Below are 20,604 nucleotides of genomic sequence, written 5' to 3'. Positions count from 1 at the left end.
GACTGGAGGAGATAAGGGAGGGGGCTACAGCTGGGATACAAAGTGAATAAATAATAAATATTTTTAAAAACATGCAGTTTTGTACTATAAGTGTTTTCCTAAGGTACATAAGCAGTTGGGTTTGATCTCTAGCAACACAAAGAGACTCACCCACAATTACACACATATAATGAGAGAGAGGTACAGAAAGAGAGAGAGCACAGACATACATTGAAAAGGACAATATATATTATATTTGTTTCTTCATTCTATTGGGATAACAGTGCTTTAATAATATCAATGCAAATACCAGCAATCTATTGTTTTCTAAAATTATGGTTAGATATAGTATCTTACAGCAGTGTGAAAGTGCACGAGAATCTAATATTACTTTTTGAGTAAAGTAATATTGAAATAGGTTTTCTAAAAGAAAAATCAATACAGCTATCTTAGTTAGGATTTCTATTTTTTGATGAAATACCGTGGCCATAAATAACTTGAAGAAATATGATTTTATTTGAACTTACTTTTCCCAGGTCATACTTCATTTAAAAAAAAAAATCTGGACAGATACTCAAATAGGGCAGGAAACTGGAGGCAAGAGCTGATGCAGAAGATAGGAAAGAGTGCTGTTTACTGCCTTTCTCTCTATTGGCTTAACCAGTCTGCACTCTTAGAGTTCTCAGGACCTACCACCAGCACAGAAATGACACAATCCAATGTGATCTGGGACCCCTCACATCAATCATCAATCAAGAAAGTGTACCACAGTACTCACAGGTTAATATGCTGGGGAAATTTGTCATTTGAAGTTTCCTCTTCAAAAATGAGTCTAACTTGTGTCAGGTTGATATAAAACTAGCCAATACAACAGGCTATTAATTTGCATTCAATATATATTTTACAATTAGTTTTTTATAAGTTTCTTTAAGTATGAAGCCTAGGAAGGAGAGGTTTGGGTGCCCTTATGGACCTTAATTGTTAACTTTTTATTATGCTCTGCTTGGCAACACACACACACACACACACACAGAGAGAGAGAGAGAGAGACAGACAGACAGACAGACAGACAGAGAGAGGAGAGAGAAATTGATATCTGTAAGCAGAGATTTTTCATGTAACCTACTTTATTTATGTTTCTTAAATGCTTATACCTCCCTTTCACCCACTGACCAAAGGGTAGAGTAGAAAGAAGGTTATTAGTTAAAGGGGGTTTTAGACCATTTTAGAAGTGCTTCCTTGGGATGAGTCCACTCTTCATTGTCCAGATACCCACAGCTCAGTCCAAAGGTCAAAACTAAACAGCAACACTACTCAGCAAGTTTCAAAAGATTGGGTCAAGTCAGTGAAAGCCAAAAGACTCTGTTGGATTGCCCTGAGTTGTTCTTCTGAAACCATTCTCTGAGCAAAATCAAGTGTTGAAGCATGAAAATAAGTGCAGAGATGTTGATCCAAAAAACACTGTCTCACTGTTTGTGTGTTTTTATATATCTTCTCTCTTCAGAGTACACCCGTGGATATTCTATACTGACAAAAGCCATGTCCCTTGCACGTTAGGGGTCACACCAAAACACTAAGTGCCCTCTCATGAGACAGCTTCTATCAAAACATCACATGACTCAAATGATTCTTCACAAAAAACCAAAAATTTTGACTTCAAATATCATTAGTCCTTGTTTATGACTTTGCCATATTGACTGACATATTGAGGGTATCATGAATTTTATGTTCAGAGAGAATGATCGCTTTAATTTTTAAGATAAAAATAAATAAAGACATATCATAAAATCTCTCAAGCAACTTTGAGAGAAACACACATATACTTTCTTCCTTAGTGTTTTTCCTTCTTTTAATGCTTGTGTTCTAAATCTATATTAAAATGTTCTTTAATAAACAGTCAAGAGAAACTGTAATAAACATTACAGTCTGTATCTAGTACTAAAAAATAGCATGAGTGTATTTAAAGATGGCTCTTTAAAATAGCTAAAAGAAAAAAAAGCAAAATAAAGTAAAAGAGCTGAAGAATAGAAAAAACACTTCTAATTTGAATAAAGGAATATTGGTAAAAAAATTTAAAAATGAGTGAAACAGTCAAGATTAGTAATGAGAAATTTTATAGCAAAATTTGCAGAAGTAATTAAGAAAATATCATATGCAATTTGGCCAGAAACAATAATTTTGAAAACATTCTAGTAAATTAATGATTTCTTAATATGGTACAAATTACTCAAATTGATCTAAGTAGAAAATTGACATAAACTAATTACATCAGAAATTATGTGGTATTTTATTAGAGATCAACCACTGATAAAAAACGTACCAAGATTTTTCACAAGTAAATTTAGGTGGTTCCTATAGTTTCAGCTATTTCAGAACATATAAAAAGTAAAAACTTATGATTCTTTTTGTAATATCAGATTAATGTTAGTATCAACAACCAGAAAACATAAAATTAAATTACAAATTTATAAGAATATCATGTTAGAATAAAATGCAAAAAATGTACAAAATAAGAAATTGGTTTGTAATTTAACCTAGGAAATGGTAACCACTTAATAAATTTAGCTTCTGTTTATAATATATATATATATATATATATATATATATATATATTAAATTTAAGAAAGAAGAGTAAAGGAGAAGGGTTCCCTTTTCTCCACTTCCTCTCCAGCATGTGTTGTCACTTGAGTTTTTGATCTTAGCCATTCTGATGGGTGTAAGTTGAAATCTCAGGGTTGTTTTGATTTGCATTTCCGTGATGACTAAGTACTTTGAGCATTTCTTTAAGTGTTTCCCTGCCATTCTACATTCCTCTACAGAGAGTTCTCTGTTTAGCTCTGTTCCCCAATATTTAATTGGGGTTTCTTTATTTGTTGCTGTTTAACTTCTTGAGTTCTTTATATATTCTGGATATTAGACCTCTGACAGATACAGTGTTGGTGAAGATCTTTTCCCAATATGTAGGCAGTCGTTTTGTTCTGATTACAGTGTCCTTTGCTTTACAGAAGCTTTTCAGTTTCATGAGGTCCCATTTATTGATTGTTGATCTTAGAGCCTGTGTTGTTGGTGTTCTATTCAGGAAGATGTCCCCTGTGCCAATGAGTTCAAGGCTCTTCCCCACTTTTTTCTTCCAAGCATTTTAGTGTGTCTGGTTTTATGTTGAGGTCTTTGATCGACTTGCACTTTAGTTTTGTGCAGGATGATGAGTATGGATCTGTTTGCATTCTTCTATATATATAGACATCCAGATATACCAGCATGACTTGTTGATAATGGTATTTTTTTTCCATTGTATGGTTTTGGCTTCTTTGTCAAAAGCCAGGTGTCCATCAGTGTGTGGATTTATTTCTGTGTCTTCTATTTGATTCCATTGATCCACCATACTGTTTCTATGCCAGTACCATACAGTTTTTATTAGTGTTGCTCTATGGTACAGCTTGAGATCAGGGATGGAGATACCTCTAGAAGATCTTTTATTGTAGAGGATTGTTTTCGTGGTTCTCGGTTTCTTGTTATCCCATATGAAGTTGAGAATTTTTCTTTCAAGGTCTGTAAAGAATTGTGTTGGTAATTTGATGGGAATTGCATTGAATCTGTAGATTGCTTTCGGGAAGATGGCCATTTTAACTCTGTCAATCCTGCCAAGCCATGAGCATGGGAGATCTTTCCATCTTCTGATATATATCTTCTTCTATTTCTGTCCTCTGAGACTGGAAGTTTTTTTTTTTTTTTTTTTTTTTTTTTTTTTTTTCCCAAAACAGGTCTTTCATTTGCTTTGTTAGAGTTACGCCAAGGTACTATGTGCCCTTTGTGTCTATTATGAAGGATGTTGTTTTCCTAATTTCTTTCTTAGCCCAATTGGCTTCTGTATAAGGGGAGTGGGGGGTATTGATTATTTTGAGTTAATTTTGTATCCAGCCACTTTGCTGAAGGTGTTTATCAGCTGGAGGAGTTCCATGATAGTTTTGGGGTCACTCATGTATATTATCATATTATCTGCAAAGAGTAATACTTTGATATCTTCTCTTCTGAAATGAATCCCATTGATCTCCTTTAATTTTTTTATTGTTCTATCAAGGATTTCAAGAACTATATTGAAGAGATATGGAGAGAGTGGAAGCCTTCCCTTGACACTGATTTCACTGGGATTGATTTATATTTTTCTCAGTTTGAATGAGGTATCCCCGAAGCAGAAAGTTACACATGGTGTATACTCACTTATAAGTGGATATTAGACATATAATAAATGATGAAAATACTGAAATCTGTACACCTAAAGAAGCTAAGAAAGAGGACCCTGGGTAAGATGGTTAATCCTCATTCAGAAAGACAAATGCAATGGACATTGGAAGAGGGAATAGGACAGGAGCCTACCACAGAGGGCCTCTGACAGACTTTACAAACTAAAGTCCATTTTTTGTTAACCAGTTAATCCTGGACATGGGGCCTGCCTTAGAGTGCGGTAGATTTGCCTGGTTACACTCCACTGGGATAAACTTTTGCAATCCAGTATCAATTGCAAATAGCATCTTGCTTAGGGGTTACTACAGATTTCTATATGTACCAAGATAAAGAGAGTCATGATTTTTTCCCCCTTTTTCAGTCCCAAAAGGTAATTGGTTCACTATCAACTTACTTTCTGAACTCCCATATCTCAAACAAACATAAGTATACTGTCTCAGTTCTCCCTTCTTTATTTCTATTATTCTGTTCCTAGGACAGAGAATGTGGACCAGGGCCTTGGGTTTGCTAGAGAGGTGATCTACACTAACCTCCAACATCTCTTCTTGAAGAAAGAGTAGAAAACTTCTACCTGGGAAGTTATACTTTAAAGTGGACAATAACCGAATCTCTATTTCTGGACAATTCATATGAGCCAATAAATTTCTCTCCTTTTTACCATGGATATGGTACCTATGAGTACGTATGGTTTTGAAGTTCCTAGCACTTGGCAATCATGAAATAAATAGCCCCGTGCCCTTTGGAATTAGCATCTTCTGAAACTAGTGGAGACTAAGCAGGTGGACTTAATAAATCATATTATGGCCAGGAGGCTGTCCATAGAGTGTGAGCTCCCAATAGGTGAGCAATAGAAAACCCATATCCAAAAAACTGCTGAGTGAGATGAAGGTGTTGTTTAATGATAAAGAATATAGCATCTGCGTAGCCCTAGCTTCTTTTGCCAGAGCCACACATGAAAAATTGTTAATTCTTCCAGCATAGTACAAAGTTCAACTATAATAAAACTGAAGTGTCCAAATGGAAAAAAAGAATACTAATTGAGAAAACTAAAATTATATGGTGGTAACTGGTCCAATTTTTTATATTTTACTATGTCTTTGTAAATGAAAATCTATTTCTTCTAAGGTTGATTTTCTCAACAACTTGAAATTCTTTCAAAAAGCCCAATTATTAAAATTTTTAAGTTTTGTATTAATTATTGTTTATTCACTTTGTATTACAGCTGTAGTTCCTTCCCTCATTCCCTCCTAGTCTCACCCTCCCTCCCTCACATCCTCACATGCCCCTCTTCAAGTCCACTGATAAGGGAGGTCCTTCTCCCTTTCCATCTGACTCTAAAATATTAGGTCTCATCAGGCCTGGATACATTGTCTTCCTCTGTGGCCTGGAAAAGCTGCTCCCCCTTCAGGGGGCAGTGATCAAAGAGCCAGTCACTGAATTCATGTCAGAGACAGATACTGAGCTGCCATGGGCTATATATGTTCTACATTATATACATGAATGGTCCTTGGTTGGAGTGTCAGTCTCAGAAAAGACACCTGTGCCCAGATTTTTCGGTTCATTTGCTCTGCTTGTGGAGCTCCTGTTCCCTCCAGGTCTTACTATCTTTCCTTTCTTTCATAAGATTCCCTATACTCAGCCCAAAGTTTGGTTATGAGCCTCAGCATCTGCTTTGATACACTACTGGGTAGAATCTTTCAAAGGACCTCTGTGATAGGCTTCTGTCCTGTTCCCTGTCTTATCCTTCTTCCAATGTCCATTCTCTTTGTCGTTCTGAGTGATGATTGATCTTGCTTAACTTCTTTAGGTATACAGATTTTAGTATGTTTATCCTATATTATATGTCTAGTATCCACTTATAAGTAGGAATTAACCACGTGTGTCTTTCTTCTTCTGGGATACCTCACTCAGGATGATCTCTGCTCAGTCATGTTCATAGCAGCTTTAATCGTAATAACCAGAACCTGGAAACGATGCAGATGTCTCTCAACTCAAGAATGGATACAGAAATTGTGGTACATTTACACAATGGAATATTACTCAACAATTAAAAACAAGAAAATAATGAAATTTGCAGGCAAAATGTTAGATAGAAAACCCCACCTTTTAAATTTAATTTAATTTTTTATTATTAGTTACATTTTATTAACTCTGTAAACCAGCTGTATCCCACTCCCTCATTCCCTTCCAATCCCACTCTCCCTCCCTCATCTCCTCCCTGCCCCTTTCCAAGTCAACGGGTTGGGGAGGATCTCCTCCTCTTTCATCTGACCGTTTTATCAGGTATCTTCGGGACTGGCTGAAAAGTCCTCCTCTCAGGCCTAGCAGGACTGCTCCTCCCTTGCTGCGGGGTGGAGGTCAAAGAGCCTGCCATTGAGTTCCTGTCAGAGATAGTCCCTGTTCCACATACTATGGGAAACCAATTGGTTACTGAGCTACCACAGACTTCATCCTAGCAAAGGTTCTAGGTTATATCCATACATGGTCCGTGATGGAGTGTCAGTCTCAGAAAAGACACCTGTGCCCAGATATAAATTCTTTCCATGTCATACTAACTCCCCTTCTGCCGAAGGTTTGGTTATGAGTATTAGTATCTGTTTTGAAACACTGCTAGGTAAAGTATTTCAGATGGATTCTGTAGTAGACTCCTGTCATACTTCCAATGCACATACTATTTGTTTTTCTAAGTGCGGATTGATCATCTTACCCCATGTCTACTTTCTTGTTTATCTTCTTTAGCTGTATAGATTTCATTATATTTATCATACCTTGTAGGTCTATATAAGCAAGTATATACCATGTTTGTCTTTCTCATTTGGGATGCTTCACTCAGAATGATCTTTTCTAGATCCCACCATTTGCCTGCAAATTTCATGATTTCCTCATTTTTGATTGCTGAGTAATATTCCATTGTGTAAAAATACCACAATTTCTGTATCCATTCCTCCGTTGATGGACATCTGGGTTGTTTCCAGGTTCTGGCTATTACAAATAAAGCTGCTACAAACATGGTTGAACAAATGTCCTTGTGTACTTGAGAAAATTTTGAGGATATACCTAGCAGTGGTATAGCTGGGTCTTGAGGAAGTACTATTCCTAATTGTCTGAGGAAGTGCCAGATTGACTTCCAAAGTAGTGGTACCAGTTTATATTCCCACCAGCAATGGAGGAGGGTTCCCCTTTCTCCACAACCTCTCCAGCATGTGTTATCACTGAAGTTTTTCATATTGGCCATTCTGATGGGTGTAAAGTGAAATCTCAGGGTCATTTTGATTTGCATTTCCCTAATGGTTAATGAGGTTGAGCATTTCTTTATGTGGTTCTCTGCCATTCGATATTCCTCAATCAAGAATTCTCTGTTTAGCTCTGTTCCCCAATTTTTAATTGGATTACTTGGTTTGTTGATTTTCACCTTCCTTAGTTCTTTATATATGCTGGATATTAGGCCTCTGTCAGATAAAGAGTTGGTGAAGATCGTTTCCCAATCTGTAGGAATTCATTTTGTTTTGATGACAGTGTCCATTGCTTTACAGAAGGTTTTCAATTTCATGAGGTCCCATTTATTGATTTTTGCTCTTAGAGCCTGTGCTGTTGGTGTTCTGTTCAGGAAGTTGTCTCCTGTGCCAATGAGTTCTAGGCTGTTCCTCACTTTTTCTTCTAACCAGTTTAGAGTATTTGGTTTTATGTTGAGGTCTTTGATCCACTTGGACTTTAGTTTTATCCAGGGTGATTAATATGGATCTATTTTCATTTTTCTGCATGTAGACAACCAGGTAGACCAGCACCATTTGTTGAAGATGCTGTCTTTTTTCCATTGAATGATTTTGGCTTCTTTGTCAAAAATCAGTATTCGTAGCTGTGTAGGTTTATTTCTGGGTCTTCTATTTGGTTCTATTGATCCTCCTTTCTGTTTCTATGCCAATAGCATGTAGCTTTTATTACTATTGCTTTGTAGCTTGATATTGGGGAGGGAGATACCTCCAGATGATCTGTTGTTATACAGGAACGTTTTGGAGATTCTAGGTTTTTTGTTTCTCCATATGAAGCTGAGAATCTTTTTTTCAAGTTCTGTTAAGAATTGAGTTGGTAATTTTAATAGGAATTGCATTGAATCCATAGATTGCTTTTGGCAGTATGGCCATTTTCACAATGTTAATCCTACCAATCCATGAGTACAGGAGATCTTTCTATCTTCTGATATCTCCTTCAATTTCTTTCTTCAGAGATTTGAAGTTTTTCTCAAACAGGTCTTTCACTTGCTTTGTTAGTGTCACCCAAGGTACTTTATGTTATTAGTGGCTATTGTTGTAAATGGTGTTGTTTCCCTAATTTCTTTCTCGGCCCTTTTATCTTTGGTATACAGGAGGGCTTCTGATTTTTTTTAGGTGATTTTGTATCCTGCCACATTGCTGATGGTGTTTTTCAGCTGATGGATTTCTCTCTGTTTGAATTTCTGGGGTCGCTCATGTATACTATCATATCATCTGCGAATAGTGAAACTTTGACCTCTTCCTTTCTGATTTTTATACCCTTGATCTCCTTTAGTTGTCTTGTTGCTCTAGCTAGGACTTCAAGTACTATGTTGAAGAGATATGGAGAGAGTGGGCAACCTTGTCTTGTCCCTGATTTCAGTGGGATTAATTTAATTTTCTCTCCATTGAGTTTGATGTTGGCTATAGGCTTGCTGTATATTGTCTTTACTGTGTTTACATATGTGCCTTATATCCCTGTCCTCTCCAAGACTTTAAAGTAAATGTGTGTTGGACTTTGTCAAATGCCTTTTCAGCATCTAAGGAGATGATCATGTGATTTTTCTCCTTCAGTTTGTTTATGAGGTAGATTACATTGATAGGTTTCCGTATGTTGAACCACCCTTGCATGCCTGGGATGAAGCCTACTTGGACATAATGGATGATATCTTTGATGTGTTCTTAGATTCGGTTTGCAAGTATTTTATTGAGTATTTTTGCATCAGTATTCATCAATGTTCATAAGAGAGATAGGTCTGAAGTTCTCTTATTTTGTTGGTTCTTTGTGTGGTTTAGTTATCTAGGTGACTGTGGCTTCATAGAATGAGTTTGGTAATGTTCCTTCTGTTTGCATTTTGTGGAATAGTTTGGAGAGAATTGGAGTTAGCACCTCTTTGAAGGTCTGGTAGAATTCTGCACTGAATCTGTCTGACCCAGGGCTTTTTTTGGGAAGTGAGACTGTTGATGACTGCTTCTATTTCCTTGAGGATATAGGACTATTCATTCTTTCTACTTGACCTTGACTTAATTTTGGTAAATGGAATCTATCAAGATAATTGTCCATTTCTTTTAGATTTTTGAATTTTGTGACATATAGGCTTTTGTAGTATGACCTAATGATTGTATGGATTACCTCGGTGTAGTTATGACCCCTTTTCATTTCTGAGTTTACTGATTTGTATTGTTTCTCTCTGCCTTTTAGTTAGTTTGGCTAAATTTTGTCTATCTTGTTGATTTTCTGAAAGAACCAGTTCTTGGTTTCATTGATTCTTTGAATAGTTTTCTTTGTTTCTAATTGATTGATTGATTTCGGCCCTGAATTTTATTATTTCCAGCTGTCTGCTCCTCTTGGGTGTATTTGCTTATTTTTTCTCTAGGGCTTTCAGTTGGGCCATTAAGTTGCTTGTATGAGATGTCATAAATTTCTTCTTGAAGGCACTTAGTGCTATGAATTTTACTCTGAGCACTGCTTTCATTGTGTCCCATAAATTAGGGTATGCTGTACCTTCATTTTCATTGAATTCTAGGAAGTCTTTAATTTCTTTCTTTATTTCTTCCTTAACCCAGCTATTATTGAGCAGCATGTTGTTCAGTTTCCATATGCTTGTAGGATTTTTTTCTAATTTAATTGTTGTTTAGGTCCACCTTTAGTCCATGGTGGTCAGATAGAATAAAGGGGATTATTTCAATCTTCTTGTATTTGTTGAGGCTTGCTTTGTGACCAACTATGTGGTCTATTCATGAGAAGGTTCCATAACGTGCTGAAAAGAAGGTATACTCTTTTAAGTTATGGTGGAAAGTTGTGGACATCTGTTAGGTTCATTTGAGTTAGGACCTCTGTAAATGCCTTTATTTCCTTATTAGGCTTCTGTCTAGATGTTCTGTCCCTTGGTGAAGGTGGGGTGTTGAAGTCTCCCACTATGAAGGTGTTGGTATCAATGTGTGATTTAAATTTTAGTAATGTTTCTTTTATGAATGTAGGTGCTCTTGTATTTGGGGCATAGATGTTCAGAATTGTGATGTCCTCTTGGTGGATTTTTTCTTTGATGAGAATGTAGTGTACCTCCTCATCTTTTTTGATTAATTTTGGTTGAAAGTCTATTTTATTAGATATTAGGATAGCTACCCCAGCTTGTTTCCTGGGTCCATTTGCTTGAAAGCCATTTTTCCAATCCTTTACTCTGAGGTAGTGTTTATCTTTGTTGCAGAGGTGCATTTCTTGGATGCAGCAGAATGTTGGATCCTGTTTCTGCACCCATTCTGTTAGTTTATGTCTTTTTATTGGAGAATTGAGTCCATTGATGTTGATAGATAATAGTGACCATTGAATGTTAGTTCCTTTTATTGTGGAGTTGGTGTTGTTAATATGTTTCAATGCTTGTTTTCTTTTAACTTTTTGTTGTGAAACTATCTGTATCCTATGTTTCTTGGGTGTAGTTGATTTCATTGGATTGGAGTTTTCCTTCTAGAATCTTCTGTAGGGTTGGTTTGCTGTGTAGATATTGCATAAATTTAGTTTTGTCATGGAATATTTTGTTTTCTCCATCCATGTTGATTGAAAGCTTTGCAGAGTATAGTATTCTGGGTTCACATTTGTGGTCTCTTAGAGTCTGCATGACACCTGCCCATGCCCTTCTGACTTTCCTAGTTTCTGATGAGAAGTCCAGTGTGATTCTGATAGGTCTACCGTCATATGTTACTTTGCCTTTTTCCCTTTCTGCTTTTAATATCAGGACATCATGTCTTCACCAGCAACCCCCAAAATTGATGGATACTCCAATTAATCAGAAGCCTCAGGAAAATGACTTTAAAGCTATGCTTACCCAATTATTTGATGCTTGTAAAGAGGAAACAAACACTTCTCTCAGAGCAATAACCATGTAAATTCAGAAAATTAAAGAAGAAATGAACAAATCTACCAAAAATTTGGCCAGTTAATTGGAGGTAAAGAAAGAGGAAATGGACAAAATTCTTAAAGAAACACAGGCAAAGATAGCCAAACAAATAGAGGCAAAAGTAGAGATAAAATTAGTGGCATATACAGAGGAAATGAACAAAAAAATAGAGACCATTGTAGAGAGACAGAATCCACATTCAAACAGATGAAGAAAATGGTGCAAGGCATGAAAACAGAATTAGAATCCATAAAGAAATCACAAATTGAGAAAATCCTTGAATTGGAGAACTTGGAGAAAAGATCAGGAATCACAAAGGTAAGTATCACAAACAGAATACAAGAGATGGAAGAGAGAATCTCTGGAGCTGAAGATACACTCGCAGAAAGTGATACCTCTCTCAAAGAAAAAGTAAAATCAGAAAAGTTCCAAACATAAAATATCCAGGAAACCAAGGATGCTATGAAAAGTTGAAATCTAAGAATAATAAGAATTGATAAAAAAGAAGACTCCAGGCTCCAAGGTCCAGAAAAATATTTTCAAGAGTATCATAGAAGAAAATTTTCCCAAACTTAAAGAAAGAGATGTTCATAAATATACAAGAGGCCTACAGAACACCAAATAGACTAGACCAGAAAAGAAACACATCGTGTCACATGAGAGTCCCACCTTTTATGCTTCCCCATCACTCAGGTCTTTGCAATAAAGACTAAGCTACCACCATATGAAACTTAAGGGGACAAAATATTTTCTAAGAATAGCATGGAGATTTACCATGAAATTAAAATGCTAATGTATATTGATTTCAAATCAGTCCTCTATAGATAAATAAAAAGAGCTATATATTAGCTACAATTGTTTGTATAGGAGTTCTAAAATTTTTCTAAAACATGAGGTTTTAGGCAAATTTATTCATCCAAAGTCATATCAGAATTTCTTTTATATGAAATAGAAAAACTGTTGAAAAGTTAATTTTTATTTTTTTGTGTTTTTAGTTTAAGTGTCAACTTTATTTGATAAGTGATACTATGTCTTAATTTCAGGCATCCTTTGTGGGTTATTACCATGTTCCATTGTATTTGGAGAACACTAATTGGCCTCTTTAATGTACAGTGATACATTCATATGGTAATGCTTTTATCTCCTAGATCCAAGGTTTGTTTAATATAGAAAATGAAATGAAAATGCATTTAGTTTATTTTTTACATTGTATTTTACAATCTGTATTGTTGCTTAAGCTCTATGACTATTTAATACAATGCTTTTACATTTTGTTTTATGTACAATTCATCATTTGCTATCCATTTTTCAAATATTTTCTTCTTTTTTTTTAAATCAGGTTGACTTAGTGAATATAGGAAGCACTGACATAGTGGATGGAAATCATAAACTCACCCTTGGCTTGATTTGGAATATAATCCTCCACTGGCAGGTAAATATGCTAGCAGACATTACCTTTTGGTGAAGCATGTTCCTAATCCTTCATTTCATTTCAATCTTTTACTTGCAAAATAAATACAAATATCCTTAACAATACCTAATCATCTTCATAGGTGTGACTTTTAAATTTGCATGTTATGCCATTTTTGTATTGAGCATTACTATAAAATACGTTCTGGTGTACTTGTAGGCAATAAAAGAGACAAAAATCCCAACCATACCTAAAAATTTCGACAAATATATGTATTTTTTTACCTATAGAATTTTATAAGAAGAAATTTATCTTTCCTTTTAGTTAACATCATCAAAGGAGTAAAGTTTCATCACTCTTGGGAATATTTGTAGAAGTATGCCTGTTACACAGTCAGGTTTTGAAATTACATTTTATCAATGACTTGAATATATTGCTTTGGTTGCAAGTCTATATTTATCTTTATTTAACTATATTTATCTTTCTAAACCATATCAATGATCCTTGGTTCAGTGAAAAGAGAATGAATATTTAAAATCTTTACAACTTGAGCTTAAATTTAAACATATACCTTTACTATCTTAACGACATTGGATATAATGTCATAACTTTGTGGACCATAGTCCTTTTTAAGTCAAAATAGAAAAGCATGAACATGTTTATATTTATCTGGATTAAATGAGAAAATAACTTCTGTTAAGATAGTGTAGTACAATCAAAATGACACTGAGATTTCTCCTTACACCAATCAGAGTGGCTAAGATAAAAACACTCAAGTAACAATACATGCTGGAGAGGATGTGAAGAAAGGGGAACACTCTTTCACTGCTGGTGGGAATGTAAACTTGGGCAACCACTTTGGAAATCAATCTGGTGCTTTCTCAGACAATTTGGAATAGTGCTTCCTCAAGATCCAGCTATACCACTCCTAGGTATATATATACAAAATTTGCTTAAGTATACAACAAGGACATTTGCTCATCCATGTTTGTAGCAGCATTATTCGTAATAGCCATAATCTGGAAACAACCCAGATGTCCCTCAACTGAAGAATGGATACAGAACTTGTGGTATATTTAAAGAATGGAATACCACTCAGCAATTAAAAACAAGGAAATCATGAAATTTACAGGCAAATGGTGATAACTAGAAAAGATCCTTTTGTGTGAGGTATTCCAGTAGCAGAAAATAACACATGACATATACTAACTTATAAGTGGATATTAGACAAAAAATGTAGGATAAACATACTAAAATCTGTACACCTAAAGAAGCAAAACAAGAAGGAGTACCAGGAGGACCCTGGGTAAGATGATCAATCCTCATTCAGAAAGGTAAACGGGACATACATCAGAAGAGGGAGAAAACAGGGAATAGGACAGGAGCTTATCTAAGACATTCTTATAGAGTGTACTTCAATTAAGGTACTTAATTCACCTTGTCTTTGTAAGTGTAGACATACAGACTCTTTCATTCTCTCATAGCTATATAAGGTCTGCCTTTTAGAACCCTGTTTTCTTAAAACTACCTAACAATCTAAAAACATTATCCTGTCAGATCATGTCAGAGGCAGTCCCTCTTCCCATTACTATGGAACCCACTTGGATACTACGCTGTCATGGACTACATCTGTGCAGGTGTTCCAGGCCATCTCCATGCATGTTCCTTGGTTGGAATATGAGTCCCTGGGAAGACCCCTGTGTTCAAATTTTCTGGTTCTGTTGCTCTCCTTGTGGGGTTCCCGTCCTCTCCAGATCTTACTATTCCCCACTTCTTACTTAAGATTCCATGCGCTTTGCCCATCAGTTGCCCGTAAGTCTCAGTGTCTGCTTTGATCGTCTGTAGGGCAGAGCCTTTCAGAGCAGCCCTGCCAGGCCACGGAGCATGACAGTGCGGCCATTCCTGATGGGATCTGATAGACTAGGATCTGCAGGAGGGAGAGGAGGACCCCCCCTATCAGTGGACTTGGGAGGGGCAAGCGAGAAGAAGGGGGAGGGAGGGTGGGGCTGGGAGGAGAGGAGGGAAGGGCTTATGGAGGATACAAAGTGAATAAACTGTAATTAATAAAAAATAGAAAAGATAAAACAAACAAACAAAAAACCCATTATCCTGCTAAATACTCATTACTTCATGAATCCCAAAAGGTCTTTAAATCAAATTCATATATGTGATTTTACTAAAGAGTTGAAGGCTTAGAAATTAAAAAAAATGATAAAAGCACACCTTGGTCAACATAATATATGTTCTAGATTCATTAGATTGTGAATGATATTAAAGCAAACAAATATTTGAATTCCTTTGTCCAATACCATGGATTATATGATTAATAATGCTGGTGATAATTTCTTTTTGGATTTGAGAATTTGTGAACTTCAGTCTTACTTCTTCTTCACCATCTTTCCAGTTCCTACTTCAAATGCAGTTATTAACCTAAAAAAAAGTAAATATTTATATTCAGAATAAGTTGTTTAAAATAAAATTCTGATGTCATCTGACCTTGGTGATGTTCACCTATAATCCCCATGCTCCGGAGGTTCATGAGTTTAAGGCCAGGTAGAGTTTCATAAAAATAATTTCTGTTTAAAAGAAAATTAAAGTATTCCACTACACTATTAGAAGTTTTTCTTCCTTCTTTCAGCTTAAGATCTCCATTTTATGTCAGAGGTTGTCCTTTGTCCTCTTACTTGTGTAACTATGTGGAGACTGTGCTGTCTATGAGCTACATCTGAGCAGGGGGTCCTGGTTCTCACTGGGTGTGGTCTTTGGTTGATATATCAGTCCCTGCTGTCCCCAGAGCCCAGATTTTTTAACTTTTGGCCTTCTTGTGTGGCTCCTGTTCCTTCCAGGTCTTTTTATACCTCCCTTCTTCAGTAAGACTCCCTGTGCTCTGTCCAAAGTTTGGTTGTGAGTATCTCCTTGATCATATCTCCCTGTGGAGCAACATAGCCAGCCCACAGGGTAAAAGCATCCAGGCAGACCTGATAGGAACTGGTAGGCTAGGGTCAGACAGAGGGGGAGGATCTCTCTTATCAGTGGACTAGGAAAGAGGGATAGGTAATGAAGAGAGAGGGAGGGTGGGACCATTAGCAGATCTGGGAAGGGCTACAACTGAGATACAAAGCATATAAATTATAAGTAATAATAATAACAAATAGTAATATTTTTTTAAATCTCCAATTTAGGGAGGTAAACAAAACCTAAGTATACATGTATCCAGGAAACTAAAGATTGCTAACAAGTGTGTTTCACATTGGGATGTTTATTTTTATATTGTTTTTTATTCAAACAACATTAAATTACAAGAGAATGCCATGCATGTTTTGTGCTACTGAAAGCCCTTTCTACAAAGTCCAGCCAAACTGCACAAACCAGTTTTTGCATAGTTTTTCCACAGCAGAGAAAGAAGTCTTTTCCCATTTCTGCATTTCCTGACTATCACAAGGAATGCATTCTGGGAAGCAGTTTATGAGGGCAGTCTATACTAACCATATGTTTGCTAAGCCCTGCTTTGGAGATTAACACCCAGAGAAGGACAAAAGTGACAGGAGTTGAAGGCAAAAGAGCTATAGCCTCACAGTGACAGTGAATCTAAGTGGCCTTACTTAGTACTAAGGTGTACCTGGATCAACAGTGACCTAATTGTGGTTCAGATAGCTGATAGTTCATAGTCTTCCCTCTCATCTGCAATGAGATATGTGTGACTGTGAAAAGGCTATGACCTTTGGTGACAGAACTCTGAAGTTCAGATAGTTTCAGAGGAGACTAATAGCTAGAGTCTTTCTGATAACAACTGACTAACAAACCCTTCATGAAGGGGAGTCTTTGATGGTACAGCTTTATGCACATTGTGCATTGTTTGCTTAGTTAGGTAACTCCATCATTTTTTTATTGACCTATTTTTTTTTCATTGGCCTATTTTTTTTCACTGTTAAACATGGAACTGGCTAAAAATGTGTCTAAACCATTAGTTATATTTATAGCCTTTCCTAATCATAATTACATTCCAGTTAACAAATATACACATACTTGTATCAGTTGATACTTTCTCTCACAGGTACTGTAAACCTTGAAGACAAGGGAATTTTCTGCATCCTGTTTCAATATTCTAGAAATCTCATTGATTTCTTGATAATTATTTTTTATGTAGAAAAAGGAGAAACAATGATTACATATTACCATTTCTTTTTCTCTCAACAACATTGTGCTCAAGTAGAAGCAATGTCAATGAGACTGAAGCTAATAAGCTGAATTAGACACACCATGATGTTAAAAGCATTATGCACTGAATCCTGTGTTGTCCTTAAACATTATGCACATAGAGGGCAGTATGGTCAAGCACATCACAAATGAATCTCATTCGTTATTGAAACTTTGCATGATGAGATAAAATCTATCATCACTAATTTGCTAGTATTGGCTGATTTCAAACTAGCTTCAGCACAGTACATAAAGCAATTCTTCCAAGAACTGTCCCTGGAAGTAGTTCAAGTGATCATTTTATAATAAGCTATGAAAGATTATATATTATGTATGATTTTAACTATTTATTCACAGGGTAACTGGATAAATAATTATGTCAGAACTGAATTAAAAAATTGGACAATTTAGCCCTAAGAAACAGAAGCAGCTATCAACATACTATATAATACATATGTACATATTTGATATCATCAACATATCACCATGTCATCTCTAAGTTTAGAAGTGTTTAAAAATGAGATTTAATACTATATCCCCAAATTTTTATTGAACAGTTCATAAAAAATGACTAGTATGAGATGCTGAAGTATGTATTCACTGCAAAGGCATTTGCTAATTCCTTCATGGAGAAAAAAAACATTTATAATCCACCTTGATTCATGATAATGGAATACATCACATCACATCACATTTTTGCACATATTGAGCTTATGTTTTCCCAAATGAAAGCCATGTAGGTAAGCATTAATCACACTTAGATACTCTTTCAAGTATCTCATACTGGATCTATATTAGATTTTAAAAGAAACAGAATAGTTATTAAATAGATTCTGTGGATAAAACTATATTACTGCATTCTTAAAACATAAAATATTTAGAATGTGGAATGGCATCAGACTACTTAGAGGAATGAGATTTTGAAATTCAATAACATACTGAATAATGTTTGTACCCTCTTAATACCTAGGAACAATTGTTCTGAAAGCATTTAATAAAAGAAAAACTAACACATATATCTATAGATATTAAGCATACAGATGGTTTTCATATTGTTAACTTATTGATATTTAAAAAAATTTAAAGACAAACATGTCACTTACAGTTATCATTGCTATGGTGAACCACCATGACTAAATAACTTGGGGAAAAAGGGGTTTATTTTGCTTACACCTCCATCATCATAAAAGGAAGTCAGGACAAGAACTCAAACAGGGCAGAAACCTAGAGGCAAGAGATGATGAAGAGGACATGGAGGGGTGCTCCTTATTGGCATCTTCATTATAGCTTACTCAGCTCACTTTGTTATAAACACAGTATCACCAGCCCAGGGTGGAAAGCCTCATCCACAATGGAATGGGCCAATTCAAATCAATCAATAACTAAGGAAACACCCTACAGGCTTGCTTACAGCCAGTTCTTATGGAGACATTTCTTCATTGAGGTTCTCTTCTCAGATGACTTTAGATTGTATCAAGATGACATAAAATTACAGTTAAACATTACAGTAAATAAACAAAATGTGCATTATATTATGTTATAAAATAAATCTATGCTATTTTATTTTATTTAGTTTGGATTATTCTGACAACAACCTTCTTTGTAGAGAGAAATAAAATGGTGCTTAAAAGGTTAAGTAACTTTCTGAATTTCAAAAATTAATAGCAAAGGAATAAATAATGTATTTTGTGGGCAAACATTTTCTTTTAAAAAGTTTCAATTGAAATAGAATTACATCACCTTTCTCCTCTTTTTGCTCCCTCCATTCAGTATCCCCCGGCTCCCAAATTAGTAGTCTACTTTTATTTGAATATTACTGATACATGTGTATAAGCATAAATATATATAAATAAAACCTGCTGAAGCTCTTTCCTCACTCAGCCTGCTTTTTTTGTAAACATTGACGAATTAGCTTGTTATTGTCTAACAATAAATCTAATGTTTTGTACCCTCTCTTTTCTAGCCTATTGAAATCTAGAAAAAGGACAATTCTCAGAACATTAGTTTAGTATGCTAGACTCTAGGGATGATATTGGGCATATTTCTCAGCCATCAATCAGATAGAAATGATTCCTAACTGATTAGAGTCAATCCTAACTCAATAAGATCTATTATGTCTGTTCACTTATTGATCCCAAAGTTCCCACCATTTGTTTCTGAAGAGTAAGGGACAAATTATTATTTAATTATTATTATATCATATACTATTATATTATTACATTATTATTAAATTATTAATGAAATGTGAAGAGTACATATTTAGGGAATATGTTTTTTTACTAAAAGTTTCTTTAACATACAGGTAAAAAATGTGATGAAAACTGTCATGGCTGGATTGCAGCAAACCAACAGTGAAAAGATTCTTCTGAGCTGGGTCCGACAATCAACACGAAATTATCCAGAGGTTAATGTCATTAACTTCACCTCCAGCTGGTCTGATGGCTTGGCATTGAATGCTCTCATTCATAGTCACAGGTACATTTATTTTGAGATTTAAATTATTTTTTAAGTATTGATAACACATTGATGATGTATGATACAGTGTGGCTCCTCTAATGGGCCACATGATGTTAACAATATCCGTCTAAATATCCATTGAGTTAGGTGATGCATTTTTTAATATGTTTATATACTTTTTGAGAAAGGGCCTCTGTAGGCAGGCCAGGCCTACCTAAAACTTGAGATCTCCTTGTCTCAGCTCTCAGAGTAATGACATTACATGCTTTAAACTTCATGACCATGGTTTTCTAATATTTAAGTTATATTTGGATATGGTTGAGGGGGAAACAAAAATGGATACATTTTTGACTGAGATTCTTAAACATGCAGGTTATTTCATAACTTCGCTAATGAGAAATATTGGTTTTAAGAGAAAAAAAATGAATCCATTTGAGAATAGATTACAGAACTAAACATAATTTCAAATGTAAGTGGCTATAAGTGGTTTTACTGAGATCATCATCCTCAGATAAAATACAAAGAATCATTTGTCATATAAAACACCAGCTTACATAGCAAACATCATGGTGTCCTAAAAGTTTACTTCGTGCAAGAATGTAAAGAAACTATAAGTATCTTAGCAGCCGTGGCAAAAACAAAAACAAACAAACAAACAAAAAACAAGAGTATAGTAGTATAGTGAGTTCTAAAACAGTGTATAGTACATCAAAAGAAACAGTTTCTGAATAACAGCAAAGTTGTTTCTGTGAATCAAGGGACAGTTTTTTCCTGTGGATCTCCAGAGAAAGAACAATATAACCCAGTGAACCAAGCAATTATTTCTATAATTCAGACAGTGCTAATGTTCTAAAGATGATGAAATATTGTTTACTGTTCTTGGATAATAAATTTATAATAGCTCAATTAAGACTGTGTGGTAAAGTATCCATCCAAAAGTATAAATATATAGATAATATAGATATAGATACAGGTATAGATATAAAAACTATATAAAATATTTATATGTATAAGCTTTACAGCCCCATTGTACATATGCTATATCATGTAATATTTTCTCCCAGAAATAGCTACCTTGTTCTTATTATTAACTCTTTTAAAAGACAATCAATGAATTATTTAATTTTTCTATAATTGTCAACTGGACTTCATTTTCCCTGAATCTCCATACAGG

At 35.1% G+C, this 20,604-nt stretch overlaps 1 protein-coding gene across 7 annotated transcripts in view; it reads left to right on the top strand.

The window, feature by feature from the left end:
- The window catches only part of Dmd (dystrophin), a 2,365,055-nt gene that overhangs the window by 429,043 nt on the left and 1,915,408 nt on the right, over positions 1-20,604 (top strand). For all 7 annotated transcript variants that reach the window (XM_060376797.1, XM_060376795.1, XM_060376794.1 and 4 more), the window contains exons 5-6: positions 12,705-12,797; positions 19,276-19,448. In XM_060376797.1, the coding sequence (XP_060232780.1) occupies positions 12,705-12,797; positions 19,276-19,448 (266 nt within the window). The remainder of the gene's footprint in view (positions 1-12,704; positions 12,798-19,275; positions 19,449-20,604) is intronic.

This window comes from Meriones unguiculatus, assembly GCF_030254825.1.
Source record: "Meriones unguiculatus strain TT.TT164.6M chromosome X unlocalized genomic scaffold, Bangor_MerUng_6.1 ChrX_unordered_Scaffold_31, whole genome shotgun sequence".
Taxonomy (NCBI): domain Eukaryota; kingdom Metazoa; phylum Chordata; class Mammalia; order Rodentia; family Muridae; genus Meriones; species Meriones unguiculatus.
The sequence above is the reverse complement of the archived record's forward strand: the minus strand, read 5'-3'. Positions and strand labels throughout refer to the sequence as shown.